General features: G+C 49.3%; 10 protein-coding genes across 10 annotated transcripts; 4 read left to right on the forward strand and 6 right to left on the reverse strand.

The window, feature by feature from the left end:
- Nucleotides 1-1,422: 1,422 nt before the first annotated feature.
- On the reverse strand, nucleotides 1,423-2,033 carry ASPGLDRAFT_57064 (uncharacterized protein; the record flags this gene model as incomplete). Its single annotated transcript, XM_022548230.1, has 2 exons — nucleotides 1,597-2,033; nucleotides 1,423-1,544 (listed from the first exon to the last, which is right to left on the reverse strand). The coding sequence occupies exons 1-2, from the start codon at nucleotides 2,009-2,011 to the stop codon at nucleotides 1,423-1,425; spliced, it is 537 nt and encodes a 178-aa protein (XP_022402409.1). The 5' UTR covers nucleotides 2,012-2,033.
- A 537-nt stretch (nucleotides 2,034-2,570) lies between these two features.
- ASPGLDRAFT_81384 (wax synthase family protein) lies at nucleotides 2,571-4,134 on the reverse strand. Its single transcript, XM_022550111.1, has 3 exons — nucleotides 3,629-4,134; nucleotides 2,987-3,570; nucleotides 2,571-2,921 (listed from the first exon to the last, which is right to left on the reverse strand). The coding sequence occupies exons 1-3, from the start codon at nucleotides 4,111-4,113 to the stop codon at nucleotides 2,761-2,763; spliced, it is 1,230 nt and encodes a 409-aa protein (XP_022402410.1). The 5' UTR covers nucleotides 4,114-4,134; the 3' UTR covers nucleotides 2,571-2,760.
- Nucleotides 4,135-4,414: 280 nt separating this feature from the next.
- On the reverse strand, nucleotides 4,415-5,618 carry ASPGLDRAFT_123734 (uncharacterized protein; the record flags this gene model as incomplete). Its single annotated transcript, XM_022540425.1, has 3 exons — nucleotides 4,415-4,936; nucleotides 5,006-5,346; nucleotides 5,399-5,618. 3 exons carry the CDS (start codon nucleotides 5,616-5,618, stop codon nucleotides 4,415-4,417), a joined length of 1,083 nt encoding a protein of 360 aa, XP_022402411.1.
- Nucleotides 5,619-5,962: 344 nt separating this feature from the next.
- Nucleotides 5,963-8,054, reverse strand: ASPGLDRAFT_1384303 (cytochrome P450). Its single transcript, XM_022541607.1, has 6 exons — nucleotides 7,971-8,054; nucleotides 7,767-7,908; nucleotides 7,319-7,704; nucleotides 6,642-7,261; nucleotides 6,508-6,584; nucleotides 5,963-6,454 (listed from the first exon to the last, which is right to left on the reverse strand). The coding sequence occupies exons 1-6, from the start codon at nucleotides 8,022-8,024 to the stop codon at nucleotides 6,279-6,281; spliced, it is 1,455 nt and encodes a 484-aa protein (XP_022402412.1). The 5' UTR covers nucleotides 8,025-8,054; the 3' UTR covers nucleotides 5,963-6,278.
- Nucleotides 8,055-8,413: 359 nt separating this feature from the next.
- ASPGLDRAFT_123250 (cytochrome P450) lies at nucleotides 8,414-10,056 on the forward strand (the record flags this gene model as incomplete). The annotated part of the gene is made up of 4 exons (XM_022540382.1): nucleotides 8,414-8,704; nucleotides 8,763-9,131; nucleotides 9,182-9,465; nucleotides 9,534-10,056. The coding sequence occupies 4 exons, from the start codon at nucleotides 8,414-8,416 to the stop codon at nucleotides 10,054-10,056; spliced, it is 1,467 nt and encodes a 488-aa protein (XP_022402413.1).
- A 208-nt stretch (nucleotides 10,057-10,264) lies between these two features.
- Nucleotides 10,265-11,047, reverse strand: ASPGLDRAFT_65665 (uncharacterized protein; the record flags this gene model as incomplete). Its single annotated transcript, XM_022548924.1, has 1 exon — nucleotides 10,265-11,047. The coding sequence occupies one exon, from the start codon at nucleotides 11,045-11,047 to the stop codon at nucleotides 10,265-10,267; it is 783 nt and encodes a 260-aa protein (XP_022402414.1).
- Nucleotides 11,048-11,196: 149 nt separating this feature from the next.
- ASPGLDRAFT_147275 (uncharacterized protein) lies at nucleotides 11,197-12,544 on the forward strand. Its single transcript, XM_022541917.1, has 2 exons — nucleotides 11,197-11,564; nucleotides 11,624-12,544. The coding sequence occupies exons 1-2, from the start codon at nucleotides 11,421-11,423 to the stop codon at nucleotides 12,404-12,406; spliced, it is 927 nt and encodes a 308-aa protein (XP_022402415.1). The 5' UTR covers nucleotides 11,197-11,420; the 3' UTR covers nucleotides 12,407-12,544.
- Nucleotides 12,545-12,824: 280 nt separating this feature from the next.
- Nucleotides 12,825-18,465, forward strand: tpcC (non-reducing polyketide synthase tpcC). The gene is made up of 4 exons (XM_022546311.1): nucleotides 12,825-13,243; nucleotides 13,294-13,591; nucleotides 13,636-17,067; nucleotides 17,117-18,465. The coding sequence occupies exons 1-4, from the start codon at nucleotides 12,900-12,902 to the stop codon at nucleotides 18,347-18,349; spliced, it is 5,307 nt and encodes a 1,768-aa protein (XP_022402416.1). The 5' UTR covers nucleotides 12,825-12,899; the 3' UTR covers nucleotides 18,350-18,465.
- Nucleotides 18,466-18,807: 342 nt separating this feature from the next.
- On the forward strand, nucleotides 18,808-19,476 carry ASPGLDRAFT_65668 (class I SAM-dependent methyltransferase; the record flags this gene model as incomplete). Its single annotated transcript, XM_022548925.1, has 1 exon — nucleotides 18,808-19,476. One exon carries the CDS (start codon nucleotides 18,808-18,810, stop codon nucleotides 19,474-19,476), a length of 669 nt encoding a protein of 222 aa, XP_022402417.1.
- Nucleotides 19,477-19,588: 112 nt separating this feature from the next.
- Nucleotides 19,589-20,587, reverse strand: ASPGLDRAFT_123480 (cytochrome b5 reductase family protein; the record flags this gene model as incomplete). Its single annotated transcript, XM_022540403.1, has 3 exons — nucleotides 19,589-20,154; nucleotides 20,207-20,284; nucleotides 20,338-20,587. 3 exons carry the CDS (start codon nucleotides 20,585-20,587, stop codon nucleotides 19,589-19,591), a joined length of 894 nt encoding a protein of 297 aa, XP_022402418.1.
- Between the last annotated feature and the right edge of the window lie 2,557 nt (nucleotides 20,588-23,144).

Below are 23,144 nucleotides of genomic sequence, written 5' to 3' on the forward strand. Positions count from 1 at the left end.
TGTATTGCTGCCTGGTTGTCTGTGAAGATGGTTGCTGTACGGGTCTGATAGGAACATTGTGATTCCAGTCCACTTGGGTTGCGTATTTGGGTAAGCGCCATCTTTATGCCCTGTAATTCTGCTGCATATACAGTGTGGGTAGCTTGAGAGCCAATGCGAACTGCTTGGCGCCCCAGAGGCGAAACTACTGCTGCTCCAACTCCCTGTTCTGTCAAGCTGCCATCTGTGTACACAATGATATCAGCTCTGCTGTGTAAGATGGCATTGTGAGTTGCGAGAGCAGCTTCCCGAGTTTCTGCTATATGGGGTTTCAGGCCTGCCCACCAAGGCGGGGTCACATGTGGGTGTATAATCTCCGGCTTGTCCTGAGAAATTGCGGTTCGTCGCTCCCATCGTTCTAATGGTGATGTTAAAGGATCATGGTCTGGGCTGGTGGCCCATCGCATGCGTCGCTCCCTTGCGTTCCTTGGCGCTGGTCATTGGCCGGAGTGTCATATCTTGCTAAGGGTGGTCATAAGGGGTGTGGTGGCAATTCAGAGGTATGATTCTTTGGCTGTGCGTTCCAATGCAATCATTGGAGGAAGGATGTTGAGACATATCTCTAGAGCAGCTCATGGGGTTGTTCTGAACGCGCCAGCTATCCTGTAGAGGGCCTTGTGTTGGATAGATTCCATGGTTTTCCTAGCAGCATTTTCCGCCGCCTTGAAGCCCCATCCAGCCCGTACGAACCATGTGGAACAGGCAAATGTGATCTGCGGCCATAAGACTGCTGTGTACATTTGGCGGAGATGGGATAGGGTGATTCCCCAGGTTGATCCTGCTATGGAGCAAAGCGCTGCTATCATTTCAGTTGCTTTAACTTGGCGGTGTTCAATTTGTTTCATGCCAGTGAGATGCTGATCTAGCTGGATGCCAAGGTAGCGGAGCGTAGGCACTGGCTTAATCTCCACCCCCTGCACCTTGACTGACGCATCAGTTGAATCTGCTGGTCTAGGAACACCTCTGATCTTCCGCCATAGATGTATCAGGCCGGCTATATATATATATATCGATATATACAGAGCACTGGACTAGGAATGGAGCCTTTGGTATAAGTCCGCTATAACGAGAAAAAATCCCTTCCTCAGTAAATTCAATATGCGAAGAGCGTACAGAATACAAAACTATAGGATTTTAATAAGATATTTAACACCCATCGTAGACAGACTGAAAGAACGACATTATAACCAATAACAGTACGCAAATTCATGGTCGATCATACTGATCAAAACATCGAGCGAGAGCAGCATCTCTAGCTATCTGTTGTACTTGGAGAAAATTATCCTCCGCAGACTAGATGGTCTCCGACTCATTTTCTTTGCAAAGCAGCTCCCCACGCCGTCATCAAATTATTTTCACCATCGGTATGAGAAACTAACCTGATTACAAACTGTGGGAAGCGTATCGGAACTTGACGACTGGAAGCAGAAACAGCATACCATTCATAGAACTCGGCGTGATATCCTCTTTCACGTAGAGACCTTGACTTGGAATGGTGGTCGGGACTAGCCGGCCATACAGTGTTAGCATCCAAATATGCAAATTCTGGCAGGTGACATTCATACCGAAATATGGAGCCAAGGGGTGAATTTCCTTTCCCGAACTCGACGAATTGAGCCGAGCTGTAGTCATCGAAATACCGAGCCATATCCTGAACCCACTCGAATGGGTGCAAAAAGCACTTCTTCCTATACTGCTGCCGTTTCCACCGTGATGGCTCAAGCTGCTCATTGTAAGGGTCTTCACTGAGCTCGCCCTTGTACGGCATGAAGAAGCAGGGCTTAAAAGTAGGTTCGCTGTCCTTGCCCGAGACCATTCGATAAGTGCGAATCTGAATTGCATTGAGATCTTCTTCAGTGTATTGGAGTTTTTCTGTGCTGTCTACTTCCTTTTGGAGATCCACAATGTCACGACGACGCTGGAAGTGCTCGTGCGCTTCGTCGATGCGCGCCGTAGGTTCCGTGGTGGTCATGTTGAGAGATCAGCCAGAAGAGAAGAAGAGGAGATAAGATATGTACGAAAACAATTAAGCTTCTTTGATGATTGTTTTCAGAGTACGGATACAATTGTAGACAATGACCCAAAACGGCGGGCGGTCTGCTACTGTCTAGGCTTATGACCAATAAACGTGCTACATTACAGGCAGAATGGCCCCTTGCCCTAAAGGAGTTTCTAGGGGTAGATGTAGCACGTGACTTGATGATCAAGCGCTTGAGAGTTTTCCTGTCAGATTCTCTCCGTAAGAATATCCTTCTTTTCTGATTCAATCTGCCACTATCGCTGCAAAGCCTTAAAAAGCGCAAGAGTGCTCTGCATTATTCATGTTATGGCGAGGCTGTTCTGGTATGATAACTTTTGTTAAGACCATGATTGCTCCTGTACATATTCAAATCCACTCATTCAGGTATTGATTCGCAGAGGTAAAGTTTGTGGGATCCCGTCTCGCACGAATGCATGAGGCCTTCATCTCCAGTTGGAGATACGGCACCAGAAGAAAGACCAGAAGCGAATTAACTCAAAACAAGAAAGACCCATTTTGACATCATTGATAACATTATCACGATGTATTTAAGGCTTCTGTATATTCTTCTCATTTATCTCTATCATGAACAATTATTCATCTACCCTACCCACCATTGCTTTCCCCAGTTTCAGCGTCTGCACATCGACGCTGTCTGCAACACAACAGAACTATGCATCACTAATCCTGAGCGCGATTTCTCAGTCCAACGCCAAATAGTATTGATGCAACTGAGCAACAATACTAAAAGGCAACGGGCTCTCCAGGTCCCAGCCACAAGCGTTCTCTGCTGCAGCCATGTAACGGAAGCAAAAGGAAATCCAAACGCCAACGAAGGCAAATCCAAAGTATTCAGTAAAGCCTGTTTTTGTTGAATTAATTAGCATCTGCATTTCTCATAAAGAGACATTGAGTTAATAAACTTACGATTTTGCCGCAACCCCACTGATTTGCCCAGGTAAATCACAAAATCCTCCAATGTGATCATGAACGGCTGCATAATATAGAATACGCCCTGATAGAACGCATGCCCCTCACTGCGGACACAAAGACTGCCAACACTATGGATCAAAGCCGAGAAACCAAACGCCGCGTACAGATCAGTGTATCGGCGCCGTAAGGTCCCTCTTTTTGCAAACGTCACATCACACGCAAGTCCGCCCCAGAAATTACACGTTCTCCGCATCATCTGGTGCCAAGCACTTCCCCAGAGACGCCGGACGGACCAGAGGTTACTGGGGAGGAAGCTTCCGAAAAGAGGTGGCCAGTCGTCTGGTTCGAAGATTCCGAGGACTGTAGTTCCGATTGCTGCTAGGTTGTACTGCATGGTGAGCAGGTTGTATATTTGATAGCCGCTCAACCAGCTGATGAGTATCTGGTATTGTAGGGGCATGTCCCAGAAAGATTGGGATTGGACCATGGGCGCTGCGACTGTGCGCCGAAAGTAGGTGATGCCGTCAAGGATTAGAAAGGCAACGATGGAGTCGGTAAGACGCTTGCGAATGAAATGACTGTTTCTTTTGGTGAGTTACATTTGAATAATGGTTTGAAGGAAGTATCTTGACGTACAATTTCCCACGGCCTTGACTAGAATCCGTCGAAACATTTTTGACCTGGACATTCCACCCAATAGCACGCAAGGAAACGAGCAATTCAAACGCCCATCGAGCCTTGGCAAAGATACCTTGAGGCCAGCCCTTGCCCTCATTCTCCTTCTTCGATGCACTTCCGCGGATCTTCCAGAACTCTCGCTGCGTCTCATGACAGAGTGCAAGATCGAGCACACGGATGACCGTAGTTGGGATGGTAAGACCGGCGACATAGTTATCGATTAGGTTGCCCTTGGTATACTGCAGCATTTGCGTAGCCAGCGGCAGCACAACGCCCAGGTACCATGAAACGCGGACCAATCGACTAGTTTGGAGAAACACAACAGCGCAGCTGAGGATGAACACTGGTTCGAGCCATGGTGGATAGGGCTTTCGCTCTGCATCCGGAGGAACGAGAGATGAGAGCGTTTTAGGGAGAGAGGTCAGGGCGGGTAAGTTTATCATCTTGGTGATGCTGGTTGCTGTAATAGGTGTTGTGAAGTTTGTATATACTTGGAGAACGAAGAGGTACTTATACCCAAGATTGGTATAATGATCGTCCTCTATTGCGCCTGTAGCCTGAAGTACTCCACATCTGCGGCGGTTGAGATTTCAATAATTCGATAGATTTACAGGCATTATGAAAGAAGTGTAATCCAAGAAATCATATGTAATACGTTCCATATAGATATGATCTACCCATAAGTACATAATTGCTAATGTATACCAACAATCCCAGAAGTGTCATTCACAGTAATTCTACTCTTTAAATCAACAAGCCCTCTTTCTCCGCCTCCAACAACGGCTCCAAAGACTTAGCCGTATCAATAATACTCTGACCATACGGGATCCAATGCAACCCAACCGCATTCTTCACCTTCGTCGAGTCAAACACCACACCACCCTCGTCGAACGTCCAGTCCTTGTTATAGCGCTGATCCGGATTGCCCTTGAGGATCACACCCCGCCGCTCGGGATATTCCTCACTCAGAATATCCAGAATAGCCTGCTTGGGACCATGTCCCGCGACCACGAGATAACGTTCACCATCCGACTGGGCAGTGTTCTCCGCACACCAGATGTAGATGGCTGCCAGATTGCGCACATCGACATAGGGAGTTGACCCAGCAATTTTGACAATGGAATCCTGGGGTCCGGGCACGTCTTTACCAATGAGGCCGTTGTATACGGGGGCCAGGGTTAGAGGGAGTTTGTCTGCGGTTTCGGGGAGGATAATGGGTGGACCAGTGGCGATGGAGCCGCAGATGACGCTTATGGCGAATGGAGGCTGTTGCATGTCAACGTGAGAAATTGGCATAAAGGGTGAATGGCAAAATAAAATGAATGAAAATAATACCTTCTTGGTATCCCTGAAAGCCCAAACGAGCTTCTCCGCCGCAATCTTCGCACACGGATATGCCTCATAAACGGAGATATTCTCTGCCCCGTCCTCCAAGAGTAAGGGATGAATCTTGTTCCAGCTGTTATCGTCGTAAGTATGCGGAGGCTGCGCACCAGGCGTGATGACTGCCGCCGCAGACGAGGTGAAAACAAAGCTCTCAAGCTGGGAGCCTGCATAAGCCAAAGCTGAGTTCAACAGGTTTTCCGTGCCCTTGACTGTTGGAGTGATGAGTTGCGATGCATGGGTGATGGAGGGACCAATAACAGGCGCAGCCGTATGGATAATTGCAGAGACACCTGTGTCGCTAGTGAGTAGAGGCACAGGAAAGAGCAGGGCTATGGAGCACACCTTTGACGGCTTCATCAAAACCAGATACTTCACAGAGATCCGGCACTTCGGCAATCTCGATTCGGTCTACGTAGGGCTTCCATGGCCCATTGAGCAGACGCGAGGCACGCTCCTTAGAACGACAGGTGCCGCGCAGGCGATAACCGGCGTTCAAAACGGCGGTGGCTATGTTGGACGCAAGGTATCCATTAACGCCGGTGATGAGAATGGTTTTGGTCATGGATAGAGCCATATTGATAACTGTAGGCGGTAAGTGAGCGAATTCTAAGTAATAGATGGTATACCCAATACTACAAGGGATTATTCTTCTATCTTTATATTTATATAAAACTGCTAAAATCTCATGCCATCAGAAACAACCATGTAATCTAAACAGTATTAAACAGTGTCTATTTAGTACAGAACCAGGTGAACTAAGAAATTGGTTCTATATCTGCTTGGCTCGTCTATCGTGCATAGGAATGAATGTAGTATCATGTAGGTAGTTCATATCCACATTGATATGCGGGATACGAAATACTTGTACAAATACGAATAAAGGATTCTAGACATTGATTAGTTTATTCCGTATAAGGGTTATTTTTTATTTATTTATTATTTATTATTTTTATTTTTATTTTTATTTTTTGTTTCTTCTTTTGGCGATAAGCTAAAGGCCCATTCTTTCCACCATGCATCAACCATTGGCCACCATTCCAAATCACAAACGAGTCAATTTATCCACAGAGGTAATTATCCCTCATCTAGACCATTTTGTAGATAGATATAGTATATGGATACATACGGGTGGCTACTATCCAGACAGCCGATTAATTAGAACTAGTTAGAGCTAGATTCCGTGGATCCGTGTTAAGCACGGATCTGTCCCCTTCGCCCTTCACTACGCACGAGCCACTATACAGCGCCTTGCCTTTGGCTGAATCAAGAAATAGTTTTCCATCTCCATGTCACCATCTGTCATGCCATTTGCTAATCTGACACCTTTGGGAAAGGCGCGGTAAAAGTGTGCAATGGTCATGCGGAGCTCTAAGCGGGCCAGATGAAGACCGAGACAGACTAATTAGTTTGTCAGTAATCTCGATATATGCTGCTTTTAGGCTGAGACTTACTTCGGCCACCGGCACCGAACGGCATAAATGCATCTTTCATTTCTTGAGTCGGGTTCTCCCATCGGGAAGGGTCAAACCTAGTAATACCTCGTTAGCTTTGCAATTCGAACACAAAAGGTATACATGGTGCCAACTTTTCTGGCTCCGGAAAGATCTGTGGATCACGATGCATCGTATATGCCTGCGTTGTGACCGTAAGCCCACCGGGAATGTAATGTCCACATAGTCTTTTGCCACCCGCAGGTACAGCACGAGGTAAATCACCAGGGGCAGCGCCGTAAAGACGCAGTGATTCCTCAATAACCTGGCCCATATAAGACAGCTTCTTAAGATCGTCTGCCTTGAATCCATCAGGCAGGCCTCTCACTTCCCTGATCAACCGCTGCTGCACGGCGGGGTGCTGTGATACCACCCAGACGAGATATGTGAGCGTGATGGCCGTCGTGTCGCTGCCGCCAAGAATGTAGGCTTCCGCGTCAGACTCAATTACATCGTGTGAGATTTGGCCGGCGTCATGTGCTTTCAGCTCTCGCGAGAGCAACATTGGCTTATTGCAGTCGGGGTTGGATTTTAGATATTGCCTGTAGCGGTTCAGGAGATTCTCGGCGTATACAGTGCGCCGGGCTGCAGCAGACGTGATGTCTTTGATGAAACTGGAAGGAATAGCGGAAACGACTTTCATGATTAAGGGAATCTCGACGAGTAGCGCGTTGTAAAATGTGACGTTTTTGAGATCAATAGAATACTGGGTTTCCTGAGAAAGATGTCAATAGGCCATTGGTTTCCAATTCGAGGTATTAGAGGCACTTACTTTACCATATTCCAGCATGCGAAAAGACTCGCCAAAGCTCAGTTGACCAATGATATCAGTGGCCATAAAGAAAAACCATTTCAGCAAATCAGCGCTGCCGTCCGTATCCATACGGTCTTGGATCTTGTGGATAGCCAGCTCAACATTTTCCAAGACAACCGGCTCTAGCCCCCGCAGTGAACCCTCTGACAGAGGGTGAGAGAGTAGTCGACGCCGCTCTTGATGCGCCTTAGGATCAACCAGAGAGAAGATGTTGTGCTCACGGGTTGTGGTAAGTTTACTGTACCAGTCAGACTTCCGGAAGCTATTGCCGATGCGATGGATTTCTTTGGTGGTTTGCAAGTCGGAAAGGACAACCTCATTGGGACTGACACGGACAAGAGGGCCTGGACTCTGTTCAGACATTGCCCGATGACACGACAAGCCACGTGGGGTGGGGAGAACAGACCATATTTCTTATTCAGTGAGTCGAGATATTGCATTCTCTGTCCAGTAAGAGTATAGTACTTTAAGATCAGAGTTGTAAATTTAGAACTGAAGGGCCCGGGAAGCGAGCTGAGTTGTCCTGTCAGAGCATTCCATATTGCTCGCTGACCAAGTTAGCATCATTGGCAATATGAACCGACACCGAAGTAAGAAGCTGAGCACTTACTACAATGCTGAGCAGCAGGATAGTCACGGATGATACGATAATTGTATGGGCCATTGCAAAAGAGGCGACAAAAAGCAAAATAAGAATACTCTTTCGTTTATTCAAATGCTGCGGTATATTGGCTGTAGCCTTTATATAAAAATCTACATCTAGCAGAATTATATCTCTTTATCTCTATTATAAATAACGCTTTTTCCAAATTTATTGCGAGATAATAGAACTGGCCAGAAGTTATATTGATTTTATTTCACATGTAAGCTTATTCAGGCTCAGTAGCTTCGTGTTCAGAACGGACCCGGTGATTCAATAAGGAATTATAAACCGCGTACCCTAAAAATTGGTAAACAGATATAAACTTGCATTATCCTATATTTGCTGGGATTTGGACCACCATCTTTCTGCAAGCCTGTGGAAAGATCGACATCATGAATCTATCACTTTCCATGGCGCTACCTGCTTCTACTGCATGGTTTGCAGTATCTTTTATGATTTTGGTGGCTTGGGTGCTCCACCAGCGGTACCAGAGCCAACTGAATCAATTCCCAGGTCCCATCCTTGCATCTCTTTCAGATATCTGGCGATTCGGATACTCGCTGTACAACAGAAATGGTGTTCCCTTGGCTGCTTTGCACAGAAAATATGGCCCAGTGGTGCGTCTGGGACCGCGCATGTTATCGTTTTCCACCCCGGAAGCCATACATGATATTTACGGACCCAAAAACAAACTCAAAAAGGTATACATATGGAACCTACATCTATCTGCATGAAATAATACGCTCATACGGGGTTAAGTCGGAATTCTACAGTGTCATATCTCCCGTTCATGCCGGAGTCATTAGCCAAACTCTCTTTTCAAATCTAGATCAGAATTCCCATGCTAGTCATCGACGAGCGGTTAACTCGGCTTTCTCCATGAGCTCCGTTCTCTGTTACGAGTCATATCTTGATAAAACTATCGGATTGTTTTTCAACAAACTTGACGAGATTTCTGGGAAGACCGGAAAACAAGGATGGATTGACCTCCCATGCTTGTTCCAATACTATGCATTCGACACCATCGGAATGCTCGCCTATGGAAAGCGGTATGGCTTCATTGAACAGAATTCTGATATCAACGGAATTATCAAGTCGACGCGGATGATACTCGATTACACTTCATACGTAAGATTGACTTGGGGCTGACAAGAGGATGCTACTAACACTGCTCCCAGGTTGGCAATTACCCGCTGCTAGACAAAGCAACAATCAAGAACCCATTTATGCTGTGGCTGGGCCGAATGGGCCTTGTCCAGATGACCACGCCGTTGATTCCGTTCGCGATAAACTCGCAGGCTGGACGACTCGCAGAGATGCGAGAGAACCCCGAGCGCAAGAATACTAACCGGGATATCCTTGACAGCTATCTTGCATTGCATAGGGCTAAGCCGGATGTTGTAACCAATGACATGGTACTAGAACTGGGCGTGATGCTGGGGTTTGCTGGGTCGGAATCGACGTGAGTACCTCCAATTACCACCCTCGCTTTTTCTTTCCTTTTTCCTACGTACTAAGTAATGTAACTAGTGGAGTTGCCCTGAGTGCGTTTCTTTATCATGTCACACGTCATTCAGATGTTTACCGCCGTGTCCGCAACGAGCTGGCATCCCATATCGACGTCAATACAAGCCATGTCTCGTACACAAAGGCCCAAAGCATGCCATACTTTGATGCCTGCGTGAAAGAGTCTTTCCGAATCCATCCCCCCAGCGGCTTCGTGATGGAGCGTGTTGCTCCTCCGCAGGGGGTGGAGATTGCCGGATACAAAGTTCCTGGTAATGTAATTGTTGGCTGCAATCCACACGCTGTACATCGTGACAAGGCTACGTTTGGAGAGGATGCAGATATGTATCGTCCTGAGCGATGGCTCGAGGCTAGCGATGCGAAAGCGCGCGAGATGTGGAAGGGAATGCTGCATTTTGGTAGCGGATCACATACTTGCTTGGGGCGGCATATTAGCGTGATGGAGGTGTATAAACTGGGTGCGTCGTTGTTGCATAACTTCAAGGTATTTTCTCGCATCATTGCCTGTTTTGTGTGCCTATACTAACAATTGTGAACAGATTACCCTGGACCAGCCGGAGAAGGACTGCAAGATTACAGTGGGGCAGTTTGTACGGTTGAACTATCGGGCACGAGTGCAACGATTGCCTAGGGAGTAGCGAAAACGAAGGAACCACTCGGTTGAACTTATATATATGATCATTTTGAGTATCTATTTGAACTGGTAGAATCAATCATAATCGTTACTATCATAATTAGACCAATTTTACCCAATGAAGAACCCAATACAACCACGGCATCATAGCCCAAAGAAGCCCACGCATCATACTTATTGGTGATGTCCAATTAATCCGGGTCTTGCCCGTGGGCAAAACGCTTACGCATTTCCAATCGTATTTATCATTGAAGTTCGCGGCTTCGATAAACCCTGCAGCCAGATCCGCATAGCTTAAGAAGGTGTGCTCCCGCTCTGTCGACAGTGTGTGACCGCAGGGTGCATCATGGACAAGCCCACCGGGCTGAATGAATGTCACCGTCAGCCAGGTCCGATGAAGCCGATAGTACTTCTCTGCTTTTTCGAGATCGGCATATACGTGGCTAAAGGAAGTGTAAAGCAGCTTTCGCACTACCCTAGGCGTCTCGCGGGATAATTTGTCGTTGATGACTGCAGAGCTCATAACAATGATACGCGGGAGATTAACGGTTGGATCTGAAAGACGCAGCCTGAAGAGCGCCGCTACGACTGCATGTGCGGTGTCGAGCCCAATCGAGCAGCCGGGAACGTTTTCATTCGTGGCGACGCATGAGAAGACTGCGCTGCAGGGATATGCAATGCAAGATGCCACCTTCGGAATGTCGGAGATATCGCCCTCATGGATCTTCACATTTTGCTTAGCTGCAATCGATGGATTCTGGCCCAACAGCTTCTTGCGCGAGCGGACGAGGACGTGGATGGTGGTCTCGGGGCTCTGGAGAAGGGTGGAGAGGATGACTTGACCGGTGTTGCCGGTAGCTCCAAGAATAGCGTACATGGGCATAGCATACGTTCGGTGAGCTTGAATTAGATGAAGCAGCTTGGGGTCTCAACTATTTCCTTTATCGGTCTCGCGTTTATATAACAACTATCATGCGCAATTAGTTCATGACGTCTGCTTAACATAAATTATACCATTCGCTCTAGACAGCCGTAAGAGATCTGCAGCAGAAAAAAAGTACAATGGGCTTTCGTGGCTGGCTGACAAGAAAGTAAGCCCAAGCAAGGATAAGAAAATGTCAGCTTCGTGCTTAGCACGGACACGAGACTAGAGCTGAATACGAAGTGAGATATCAGCAAAGAAATAAGAGACTATCATCACCTTCGATCTTTCCAGCACAGAGAGTTTATTGTTCGTTAACACGCTATTGTCGATTATGTCTCGGAAGATCAACAACACCTTCGATGAGTGCTTCTGGGGGGATTATCTGGAAAGCCAAGGTTCACGATTACCTCCATTACCGGATACCGAGCGCATCACTCCACGAGTTGTACGTGTACTCGCAGGTAATCCTGGTGGGGTAAGTCTGCTTATATACAAAGTTGGCTCAATGACTTGGTTACTGATGGCTATACACAGTTCCAACTGCAGGGTACCAACACGTACCTAGTGGGCAGTGGTCGCGAGAAGATCCTCATTGATACCGGTCAAGGCCTGCCGATATGGATCGATCATATTGCCCGGATCGTGTCCGAGAATGACCTGAAGATCGTGGCTGCATTGATCACCCACTGGCATGGCGATCATACTGGTGGTGTACCTAATCTACTGGTTCATTTTCCGCATCTATCGTCTGCTATATACAAGAACCAGCCAGACCGTGGCCAGCAGGACATTCTTGACGGACAAGTCTTCCAAGTAGAGGGAGCCACAGTACGTGCGTTGCACACACCAGGTCATGCTGTCGACCACATGTGCTTTGTACTGGAAGAAGAACAGGCGATATTTACCGGCGATAACGTGCTTGGTCATGGGTTTACGGTTGTGGAGGATCTCGGGGTGTATACGACGAGTCTCGATATTATGCTAGACCAAGGGTGCCAGATAGGATATCCAGCACATGGCGTCGTGATCACCGATATGCCATCGAAGATGGCAGAATATAGGGATCAAAGATTACGACGAGAGCGGCAGGTCATCTCTGCCCTGCGGGAAAGTCGACAGAAGAATACCGGACGAGGCAGTATTACGGTGCAGGAAGTGGTGCGATCAGTGCATGGCACCGTCCCCGAGGAAGCCAGTAAGAAGGCATTGGAGCCATTCATGCAGGAGGTACTTTTGAAGCTGGCGGATGATCGTAAAGTTGCTTTTGAGCTACAGGGAGGAGTAAAGCGGTGGTTTATTGTTGGTAATCGAGTTTGATGATATCATTTCTGTACATCCATTGCTTTTCTGCACCAAATTTATTCTGCATGACTATCGAATAATATAGTATCCGTTTTCGTTAGGGCTCATGCTGCTGGAAAACTGTACAGCCTATACATATATGCAAAATGCGAGCCAGTATCTGTGCTTTTATCAAAATCCGTCGTCCCAATTAGTGCATTAGAGCGATGCAGGTCCAACATTGAGCCAGTAGTATATACTGGCCCATCGCCCAGCTAGACTCCAATAGTTCATTCCATTAGATCCAGCTGAGCTCTTCCTTGCATCATCTTCCCCTCCGACCTATTTCAAATCTATCAGCTTCACAAAAGTGCCGAAATCGGCAAAACATCAGCTTCTTCAGTATAGCTGACCCTACAGAGTTGGATATATAACCATTCCCATGCTACCTCAAGTTCAAGCAAATCAATCTTCTCATTAATTTCTAGTTCATTTTCATTCCTCGAGGATTCAACATTCACCGTCGAAAATGGATACTCCCTCGAGCTCGGCAGACGTGGTCAATGACCATCACTACAGACTGGTCTACTTTAGCAATGAGCTGCCATCTGACGAGCAGATTAGCGCTCACCTGCGCCGTCTCCAAGCCTTGAGCAAGGACAGACGATACCCAATTCTGAAGATTTTCCTGGATGATGCTACAGATGTGCTTCGGGAGGAACTGCGGAAGTTGCCTTCCAATCTTCTTTCCCTGATCGCCCCATTTGAAAGTATTATCGACTTTGCGTACCAGTTTGGACTGCGTATCGGGCCATTCGGGGGATCTACCGAGGGTGTCTTCACGTGTTTGATCCAGCTGGGCACATATATCAGGTATGTCCTCGTTTCCAGCATGACCGCTTCAGTTACTAACTGGCTACTAGCTACCATGAGTGCCCTACGAACGACCCTCTCACCTCTCCTGATGGAACCCTTGTGGCTCTCGGGTCCGGATTGCTGACTGCTGTGGCTGTCTCATTTGCCTCTCGCTTGTCGGATCTTGTGAAACTCGGTGCTGAGGCAATCCGCATTGCTTTTCGGATGGGTCTTCGTGTCGACCAGGTTTCGCAGAGACTCGAGTCTCGTCGAGCCGAGGGACCAACAGAGAGCTGGGCATATGTGTTCTCGGAGTTGTCGGAGGATGAGGTGCGGAAGGAACTGGCGAGCATGAATGCGTCTCTGGTGAGTGTGCCTAGCAACATGTCTACTTCTACTAACACCGCTAGAACTTCCCAACGCCGAGCCAAATCTTCCTTAGCGCCGTTAGCCCCGGATCCGTCACCATCAGTGGCCCTCCCTCGCGCCTTAAGACCCTTGTGCGCTCCTCCGAGCTGCTACGCTATGCCAAATGGGCTCCTTTGCCCATCTTTGCCGGTTTTTGCCACACAGCCCACGTTTACACCCGCGCTGATGCTGAAGCCATCGTGAGCGCCACGAAGCTCCCAACCAACTCACCTTACGTTATTCACACGCCTCTGCTCTCGACTAGGGACGGACAACCCTTTGCCGCACAAACGCCCGCCCGGCTCTTTGAGGATGTTATATTCGAGCTGCTCACGGGGACTATTCGCTGGGATACAGTTATAGCGACCCTTCATGACCGCGTGGCGCTTCAACTCGTGCCTGAAGTCTCCGTAAAGGCTTTGGGCATGCCTAATGCTCTCAAGAGCTTTAATGAGGCTGTTCAGGCCCATGCGGACCCAGTCCGAGTTATCACGGAGGATGTTCTAGCGCAAAGCCTCGCTACTCCTCTACCTGAGCGCGCCCCTCGTGACCCCAAAGACTCCAAGATTGCGATTGTTGGAATGAGCTGTCGCCTCCCGGGGGGTGCTGTATCCAACCAGAGCTTCTGGGATCTGCTCGAGAAGGGGCTCGACGTCCATCGACGCATCCCCGCGGACCGATTCGATGTCGACACACACTGGGATCCTACCGGACAGAACCCGAATGCCAGTAAGACACCATTCGGGTGCTTTATTGATGATCCGGCCCTCTTCGATGCCGGTTTTTTCAACATGTCGCCCCGCGAGGCGGAGCAGACGGACCCTATGCACCGCTTAGCCCTCGTTACTGCTCACGAAGCCCTCGAGCAGGCTGGTTTCGTCCCCAACCGCACGCCCTCGACTAATCTTGAGCGTGTTGGTGTCTTCTATGGTCAGGCAAGTGATGACTACCGTGAAGTCAACGCAGGCCAGGAGATCGGGACCTACTTCATTCCCGGCGGGAACAGGGCTTTTGCACCCGGGCGGATCAACTACTTCTACAAGTTCGGTGGTCCCAGTTTCAGTTGCGACACCGCGTGCTCGTCCAGTCTGGCTACTGTCCAGATTGCCTGCACAACGCTGTGGAGCGGTGATGCCGATATGGTTATCGCGGGGGGCGTCAACGTCCTCACAAACTCGGACGGTTTTGCCGGTCTTTGCAATGGCCATTTCCTCACGCAGACCGGTAACTGCAAGACATGGGATGCTAGTGCTGATGGATACTGTCGTGCAGACGGTATCGGCTCGGTTGTCATGAAGCGTCTTGAGGATGCCATTGCAGACAACGACAACATCCTCGCCACCGTGCTGTCAGCGGCCACAAATCAATCCGCTAAAGCAGTGTCGATTACTCACCCCCATGCTGGCGCCCAGGCGAGTCTCTACAAGCGTGTCATGGACCGCGCTGGCGTTGATCCGCTTGATGTCAGCTATGTCGAGCTGCACGGTACCGGCACGCAAGCTGGCGATGCAACGGAGATGGAGTCCGTCACGGAGGTGTTTGCGCCTATGGGCCCTCGTCGCCGCACCGAGCCGCTGCATATCGGTGCTGTCAAGTCGAATATCGGCCACGGGGAGGCGGCGGCAGGTATCGCGGCCCTGATCAAGGTGCTGCTAATGTACCGGAAGCGGTCTATTCCTCCGCATACGGGTATCAAGACGGAGCTGAACCCGGCGCTGAAGAAGCTCCTTGACAAAAAGCGCAACATCCATATCGCTCTTGAGCAGACGCCTTGGACTCCTTTATACAACACGCGGTATGCAGTGGTCAACAACTTCAGTGCTGCCGGAGGCAACACAACCATGCTTCTCGAGGAGGCACCGGTCAAGGAGATCCAGGAGGATGGTGACTATCGTGAGAAGCACGCCGTGGCTGTGTCTGCCAAGAGCAAAGTGTCGCTGAAAGGAAACCTCGAGGCACTCCTGGCATATCTCGAGGAAAACCCCGAGACCTTACTGAGCGACCTCGCATACACCACCTCTGCTCGTCGCATGCACTACAACCATCGCATTGCCTTCTCGGCCTCCTCCATCGACCAGGTGAAGAAACAACTGCGGTCTCACATCGACTCCGAGGAGCAGATTCGCCCGGTCCCCTCAAGCCCGCCAGCCGTGGCCTTCGCTTTCACCGGTCAAGGTGCATTCTACCCCGGCATGGGTGCCCAGCTCTACCGCAGCGTCCCATCTTTCCGGGACCACCTCACGAGCCTTGACGGCCTCTGCCAGCAGCACGGCTTTCCATCGATCCTTCCGGTCATCGAGAGTGCAGGCGACGAGGCACAGGAAGAACCTGCCCCCATCGTCACCCAGCTCACCATCACCTGTCTCGAGATCGCCCTGGCCAAGTACTGGGCCTCGCTGGGTATTACACCCAGCGTCGTCGTCGGCGCTAGCCTGGGCGAGTACCCTGCCCTGCACGTCGCTGGCGTGCTATCGGCCAGCGACACCATCTTCCTCGTCGGCCAGCGCGCACAGCAACTGGAGAAGCACTGCCAGCTGCGCAGCCATGGCATGATGGCTGTACGTGCCAGCGTTGAGCAGATCGCGGAGTGCCTGGGTGACCAGGCCTACGAAGTCGCCTGCATCAACGCGCCCCAGGACACCGTCATCGATGGACTTCAGGCCGACATCGCCTCTGCGCGGGAGAAACTCCAGGAACAGGGATACAAGTGTCACCAGCTCGACGTGCCCTACGCCTTCCACTCATCGCAGATAGACCCTGCTCTGGACTCGTATGAGCAGATTGCTTCATCGGTCATTTTCCATGCGCCCCAGGTACCTGTTATCTCGCCGCTGCTCAGCGACGTCGTGTTTGATGCGAAGACCATCCATGCGAAATACATGCGGCGGGCGACGCGTGAGCCAGTTAACTTTGTCGGCGCTCTGCAGGCCGCGCAGGAGATTGGCATCATCGACCGCAACACCGTTTGGGTTGAAGCTGGGCCGCACCCGGTGCTTGTCTCATTTATCCGCAACTGTCTCCCCGAGGTCAAGCGATTGGCACCGACGTTGCGGCGCAACGAGAACAACTGGAACACGCTGGCGGATAGCTTGGCTGGATTGCACAGTGACGGCCTCACCTTGCAGTGGAACGAAGTGCATCGGCCGTTCGAGACATCGCTGCAGCTGCTGGACCTGCCGTCGTACTCGTGGAATGAGAAGAGATACTGGATCCAGTATCGCGGCACATGGGTGCTCACCAAGGGTACGGAGATCAGCCAGCCGGTGCCGTCGTCAGCGGTGTCGACCTTGACTACCTCTTCTATCCATCAGGTCCTTCAGGAGGATGTCACCGGCTCGACGGCGACCTTTGTGGCCCGGTCGAACCTCATGCACCCCGACCTTTTTGAGGCCGCCAATGGACATCGTATGAATGGTTGCGGTGTTGCCACATCGGTGAGTTAGCCCTATTCACTCGTAATAGAATCCTATCTGACAAACCTAGTCTATCCACGGTGACATCGCCTTCACCATCGCCGACCACCTCTACAAGAAGATCACCAACACGTCCGCCCCAGGCATCAATATCACCAACCTAACTGTCCTGCAAGGTCTCGTCGCGCAAAAATTCTCTCAAGTCGACCAGCTCTTCGAACTCCGCGCCACAGCCGACCTCACCACCTCCCCAGCAACTACAACCATTCACTGGCACAACGTGAACGACGGCATCACAAACCCCGAGCACTTCGCCTCCGCGGTCATTGAATACGGTGACGCCAACGTCTGGCTCTCGCAATGGCGCCGCCTGTCTCATCTGGTCAAGAGCCGCATCGCGTCCCTTGAACGCATGGCCTCTGAGGGCACCGCCGCCGTGCTCCCGCGCAACATGGCCTACCGCCTCTTCAACAACCTCGTCGACTACGCTGACAAGTACCGCGGCATCCAGTCCGCCATCATGCACGAGTACGAGGCTATGGCGAACGTCACCCTCACAACCCAGGGAACAGGAACTTGGAGTGTGCCGCCGTACTTCACCGACCCCGTGGCGCATCTTGCTGGACTTATCATGAACGGCAGTGATGCGTCCAACACGATCGACTACTTCTACGTGACGCCGGGATGGGCGGGACTGCGGTTTGCGAAGCCGTTTGTGAAGGGTGGGAAGTACCAGTCGTATGTGCAGATGACGCCGATCGAGGGTCAGGCTGGGTTCTGGAATGGAGACGTGTATGTGCTACAGGATGGGGAGATCATTGGACTGGTTGAGAAGATTACGTTCCGGCGGTTCCCGAGGAGCTTACTGCCTACGTTCTTCTCGCCGCCGGATGTGGCTAAGCCGTTGCATGCTGCAGCTCCGGCTGTGCCAGTTAAGCTGGCTGCCTCTGCTGCTCCTGCTCCTGTTGAAGCACCCAAGCCGGCTGCTCCTAAACCAGCTGCTCCAGCGCCTGTCCCTGCTCCTGCCAAACCGGCAGAGCCAACCCCGGCCGCGGCACCGGCGGCAGCGCAAAATCCAACAATCACCAGCGCCGTAGACCTTATCGCTAAGGAAGCCGCGCTGGAGCAGTCCCAGCTTACCGATGACGCGGCCTTTGCTACCCTCGGTGTTGACTCGCTCATGTCCTTGGTGTTGGCGGAGAAGTTCACGAGCCAGTTAGGAATCGAGGTGAAGAGTTCTATTTTCATGGAGTGTGAGACTGTGGGAGAGTTGAAGACGTATATTGAGGAGACCTTTTGTTGACTTTGTTTTCTTTTGTTTGATTTTTTTCTGGCTTTGCTCTCGATGGGTTTGGTAATTTAGATTGTTCAGATAGTAATAATTCGTATAGTATAGGAATTTAAATTGTTTCGGATTGATTTACGTCTGTGTTACGGTTCTTGCTGCCCTAAATTTGCTTATTCAGGTACGTTATCTAGGTACCAATAGAGAAAGATGTGCATAAAAGAAGCAACTCCCCTGATACCCTGTACAAGTCTACGTACACATCAACATTTGCATCCGGTCACATCCGTAGACCTTAACAAAAACAAGATAAACAAAGACATTGGCTATAAGTACCAACTCATCTCCCTCTGCCCTTTTTTTTTTTTTTTTTTTTTTTTTTCCCTCAATCCCATCCCATCAATATCTCCGATACCATTGCTTGATTCTTCATATTCTCCGGCCCTACTCGCCCAACCAATCCACCAACCACCAGCATGTCCAAACTAACTCCCACCGAGCGCGGCATCGCCATCTACAGCCCTCTAGTCCTCCAAATCTACGACTACTGGGTCCTCAATATCGTCAACACCTGGGCCTGGCGCTGCCCCACAAAAACACACCTCCTCCCCCTCTTCACCTCCAACATCGGCTCCAACCACCTCGACATCGGCGTCGGTACGGGCTACTACCTCGCCAACGGGACCGTCCCACAAACCACGCGTCTGACACTGTGCGATCTGAGCCCGGCGGCGATGGCCAAGGCCAAGGCCCGGACTGGAAGGGAGGATGCGAGGGAATTGCTGTGTGATGTGTTGAAGCCGTTGCCTGTGGGCGCGGGGGAGAAGTTTGATTCGGTGTCGATGTACTTCTTGTTGCATTGTTTGCCTGGGCCGGTGGCGAACAAGACTTGTGTTTTTGAGCATGTGAAGGGGGTTTTGAGGGAGGATGGGGTTGTTACTGGGGCTACGGTTTTGGGGAAGGGGGTTGAGGATAACTTTTTTGGGGGGTTGATTCGGCGGTTTTGTGTGTTTGATGGGATTATGAGCAATGAGACGGATGATGTGGAGTCATTTGTGGGGGCTTTGAAGGCGAATTTTGAGGTTGTGGAGGTGGATCTTATTGGGGTTGTGTTGGTGTTCAAGGCGATGAAGCCGAAGTTGTAGCTGCTACTTGGGTTGGTTTAGTGGACATTCGGGTTAGTGCTAGAATACTTTCCGAGTGCATAGGCTTAGGTAGAGTAGAGTGGAGTGCGATTAGGGTACAATAACAAAGCAGCTAAAACTTAAAAATCTGATCCTTAGTGTACCCAAGCTCTCCCAGAATCCCCTTCCTACCCCCAAACCACCCATTCGACCCAATCAACGCCGTCTCCATAGCCGGCGGCCCACAAACAAACACCTTAACATTCTCCCCAGACCCCTCAATCTTCATAACCTTCTTCAACAGCTCCTCCGTAATCCTCCCCTTCTCAAACCCCTTCCCCTCACTCTTCCCATCACTAATAGTATACACAGTCTCAAACCGCTCAGGGTACTGCTTCTTAAACCCCTCCAACTCCTCCCTCAACACCAAATCCTTCTCTGTATTGACGCCAAACACCAATTTAATCTTCGTCTTGTCCTCGGGGTTCTTCAGCGCGCCTTGGATTAGTTGGTACATTGGCGTTATGCCTGCGCCGCCGGCGAGGAGGTAGATGTGGGAGTGTTTGTTGGGGGCCCAGGGGTAGGCTTTTAGGGGGCCGAAGAAGGAGAGGGATTGGCCGGGTTGGAGGGAGTGCAGGTGGGTGCTGGCTTTGCCGGAGGGGTATTTTTTGATCAGGAACTCGACGTAGCCGGGGGTGTCTGTAGTTTGTCAGTATATACATTTGTTGATTAATTGGTGTTGTAGGCGTACCGAAGTCACTGATAGGAGTGTAGGGCCTGATAACAGGGAGCCAACTGCCCTGAGGACGGGAGATAGTAAGTAGAGAAGCTATGTTCGTTAATTAACACACCATCAAGTATACTCATGTTAGGGCAGCATACAAGTCAACGAAAGTCCACTCTTCGCATCCTTATCCGGAAACTCAAACACAAGTCGCTTCGTATTATGGTTCACCGTCTTACTGCTGTGCAGTCGCAGCGACGTGAAGCCGGTCTTTCCAAACACCATCGGAGGCTGGTTTTGGGTTGTTTCCGCAAATGCTGTCTGGAGGGAGTATGCGCCGATACCAACAGCCACAGCGGTAGTAGCAGCCGCTGTAGTAATTGTACGAGAACTGAGCTGAGCAGACATGGTAACTTGAGAAAGCACAAGTACTAAATGTGTATGCTGATGAACAGAGATACTTGTAGATAGTGATTCTCGCCTAACCTGCCTCGGTTTTTATCGGGTTTTGATAAAGGCCGATATCTTTGTTTGCTTATTATGTGGATCACCTCTGCTGGTCTTTATTTGCTCTTCTGGACCTGAACTATGTGTTTATTATGCATTCGGCAGGATTCATTCCCCCGAGACATCTATATATATCTTTCGCTGAGACTAGTGTTGAAGAAAAATTAAATATGTAGAGTACTCAGTCCATATTTCAAGTATATTCACCATATATGGTTACAAATATTTTAATTTTGGTTATTGCTATTTGACCTGCCACCGTGACAATAGAAAGTGCTTGCTAAAACTAAGATCATTTCATCGCCGTGTGGTGAAACCCCTCCAGTCGCTTGACCGAATATAACTAACTAACGTATTCGGTAAGCGAGTCGGCCACGTAAGCGAGTCGGCCACCTCTCAAATCTCACGCGCCGGAGTTTTATCAAAGCAATTAGAACCATCACGATGCCACCCAATTCGCGTTCTAAATCTTCAAATTTAATTGAGCAGGAGGGGAGGATGCTCCTTGCAATATCTGCTTTAAAAAACAATGAAATCTCCAATATTCGTGAAGCAGCTCGCGTTTATGATGTGCCTTGCTCTACTCTTCAAGACCGGCTCCGGGGAAAGACCCATCGCAATGAGACACGCGCAAATAGTCATAAAATGACTAGAAATGAAGAGGAATCACTTGTACAATGGATACTATCCCTGGATCAGCGTGGAGCAGCTCCCCGACCAGCTCATATCCAAGAAATGGCTGATATTCTAATCTCTAAGCAGGGTGATACAACTACTACAACTGTTGGAGACAAATGGGTCTATAACTTCATCAAACGCCATGATATTCTTAAATCCTGATTCTCTCGACGATACAATCATCAGCGCGCAAAATGTGAAGATCCAAATATTATCCAAGAGTGGTTCAACCGTGTACAAATCATTATGATGCAACATGGTATTCCATATGAGGATATCTATAACTTTGATGAGACTGGATATGCAATGGGTCTAGTAGCTACTGCTAAGGTAGTTACTAGAGCTGAGATGACTGGCCAGCCCTTTCTTGTACAGCCAGGAAATCGGGAATGGGTTACATCTATTGAGTGTATCAACTCTACAGGATGGGTTCTGCCACCATGCATTATCTTCAAGGGAAAGGTCCATATTAAGGGATGGTATGAAGATAAGGCCTTACCGCGTGACTGGAGGATTGAAGTCAGTGATAATGGATGGACAACAGACAAGATTGGCCTAAGATGGCTTGAAAAGGTCTTTATTCCAGCTACAAATGGTCATACAATTGGAAGATATCGCCTCTTGGTTCTTGATGGCCATGGGAGTCATTTGACTCCTCGTTTTGATGAGATATGCAGCCAGAATGATATTATACCAATCTGCATGCCACCACATTCATCACATCTTTTACAACCTCTTGATGTTGGCTGCTTTGCACCTTTAAAGCATGCATACAGGGGCTTGGTTGAGGACAAGATGCGGCTTGGTTTCAACCATATTGATAAATTTGACTTCCTTGAAGCCTATCCCCAAGCTCGTACAGGGGCCTTTAAAGCAGAGACTATCAAAAATAGCTTTGCAGCAGCTGGCCTGATACCGCTTAATGCACAAAGGGTGCTTGAGAAGCTTAATATACAGCTCAAGGTTTCGACCCCCCCAGGCAGCCCATCTACCAATTCAGATCCTAAAACACCACACAATCTCAAGCAACTGGGGAAGCAGGCATCTACAATTAAGAAGCTGTTAAGGCAGCGTACACAGAGCCCATCTAGTCCGACAAAAGCTGCATTGGGGCAGCTTATAAAGGGATGTGAGTTGGCTATGAATAGCGGTATTCTTCTTGCCAAAGAAAACCAGGATTTACGATCTGCACATGAGAAGCAGCTCCAAAAGAGGAAGCGATCTAGGCAACAGATTGATGCTACAGAGGGCCTTTCAGTCCAGGAAGGCCAGGGTCTTGTACAAAATAGGAATCAGGTGGAAGAAGATAGCCAGATTGTATCTACTGAACCAGTAGCTGAAGTGCAACAGCGCCCTACACGGGCGCCCCCACGCTGCAGTGACTGTCATATTATAGGACATAGACGCCTACAATGTCCTAATCGCAATGGTAATTAGTTTTTATATAGAAATGCATTTTGGGGGTTCAAAATAGGCCTATTTTCTGACCTCCGTCGGGGAGGTGGCCGACTCGCTTACGTGGCCGACTCGCTTACCGAATACGTTAGTTAACGTAATTCCCGAGCCAGTCGGCCACCCAAGCCAGCCGGCCACCTGCGTTTACCATATTAATCGGCACTTTTTATAACCTCAAAATCTCAACAACGAAGCATTTAGACGGTCCAAGTTTTAAGTTATACAGTATTATGGTACTATAGTTCTATATACTAAGCACAGAGCTTTCTAGAATAGGCACTTCTCAATGTAATATAAATTACAGCAGTATTTTTTCGTATTTTTG

Source organism: Aspergillus glaucus (genome assembly GCF_001890805.1).
Source record: "Aspergillus glaucus CBS 516.65 unplaced genomic scaffold ASPGLscaffold_7, whole genome shotgun sequence".
In the NCBI taxonomy this organism is placed as follows: Eukaryota; Fungi; Ascomycota; class Eurotiomycetes; order Eurotiales; family Aspergillaceae; genus Aspergillus; species Aspergillus glaucus.

What these genes read in the sequence shown, in the direction of transcription:
- ASPGLDRAFT_81384 (XM_022550111.1), bottom strand. Translation starts at nt 4,113, where the DNA reads ATGATAAACTTACCCGCCCTGACCTCTCTCCCTAAAACGCTCTCATCT. An exon ending in AGTCAAGGCCGTGGGAAATT is followed by an intron (nt 3,571 to 3,628) that starts GTACGTCAAGAT and finishes CAAAAGAAACAG; the next exon opens with TCATTTCATTCGCAAGCGTC. An exon ending in AGTGGGGTTGCGGCAAAATC is followed by an intron (nt 2,922 to 2,986) that starts GTAAGTTTATTA and finishes CAACAAAAACAG; the next exon opens with GCTTTACTGAATACTTTGGA.
- ASPGLDRAFT_1384303 (XM_022541607.1), bottom strand. Translation starts at nt 8,024, where the DNA reads ATGGCCCATACAATTATCGTATCATCCGTGACTATCCTGCTGCTCAGC. An exon ending in CTCACTGAATAAGAAATATG is followed by an intron (nt 7,705 to 7,766) that starts GTCTGTTCTCCC and finishes AACAGAGTCCAG; the next exon opens with GCCCTCTTGTCCGTGTCAGT. An exon ending in ATCTTTCCGGAGCCAGAAAA is followed by an intron (nt 6,585 to 6,641) that starts GTTGGCACCATG and finishes AGGTATTACTAG; the next exon opens with GTTTGACCCTTCCCGATGGG.
- ASPGLDRAFT_147275 (XM_022541917.1), top strand. Translation starts at nt 11,421, where the DNA reads ATGTCTCGGAAGATCAACAACACCTTCGATGAGTGCTTCTGGGGGGAT. An exon ending in TCGCAGGTAATCCTGGTGGG is followed by an intron (nt 11,565 to 11,623) that starts GTAAGTCTGCTT and finishes GGCTATACACAG; the next exon opens with TTCCAACTGCAGGGTACCAA.
- tpcC (XM_022546311.1), top strand. Translation starts at nt 12,900, where the DNA reads ATGGATACTCCCTCGAGCTCGGCAGACGTGGTCAATGACCATCACTAC. An exon ending in CGAGCATGAATGCGTCTCTG is followed by an intron (nt 13,592 to 13,635) that starts GTGAGTGTGCCT and finishes TAACACCGCTAG; the next exon opens with AACTTCCCAACGCCGAGCCA. An exon ending in GTTGCGGTGTTGCCACATCG is followed by an intron (nt 17,068 to 17,116) that starts GTGAGTTAGCCC and finishes TGACAAACCTAG; the next exon opens with TCTATCCACGGTGACATCGC.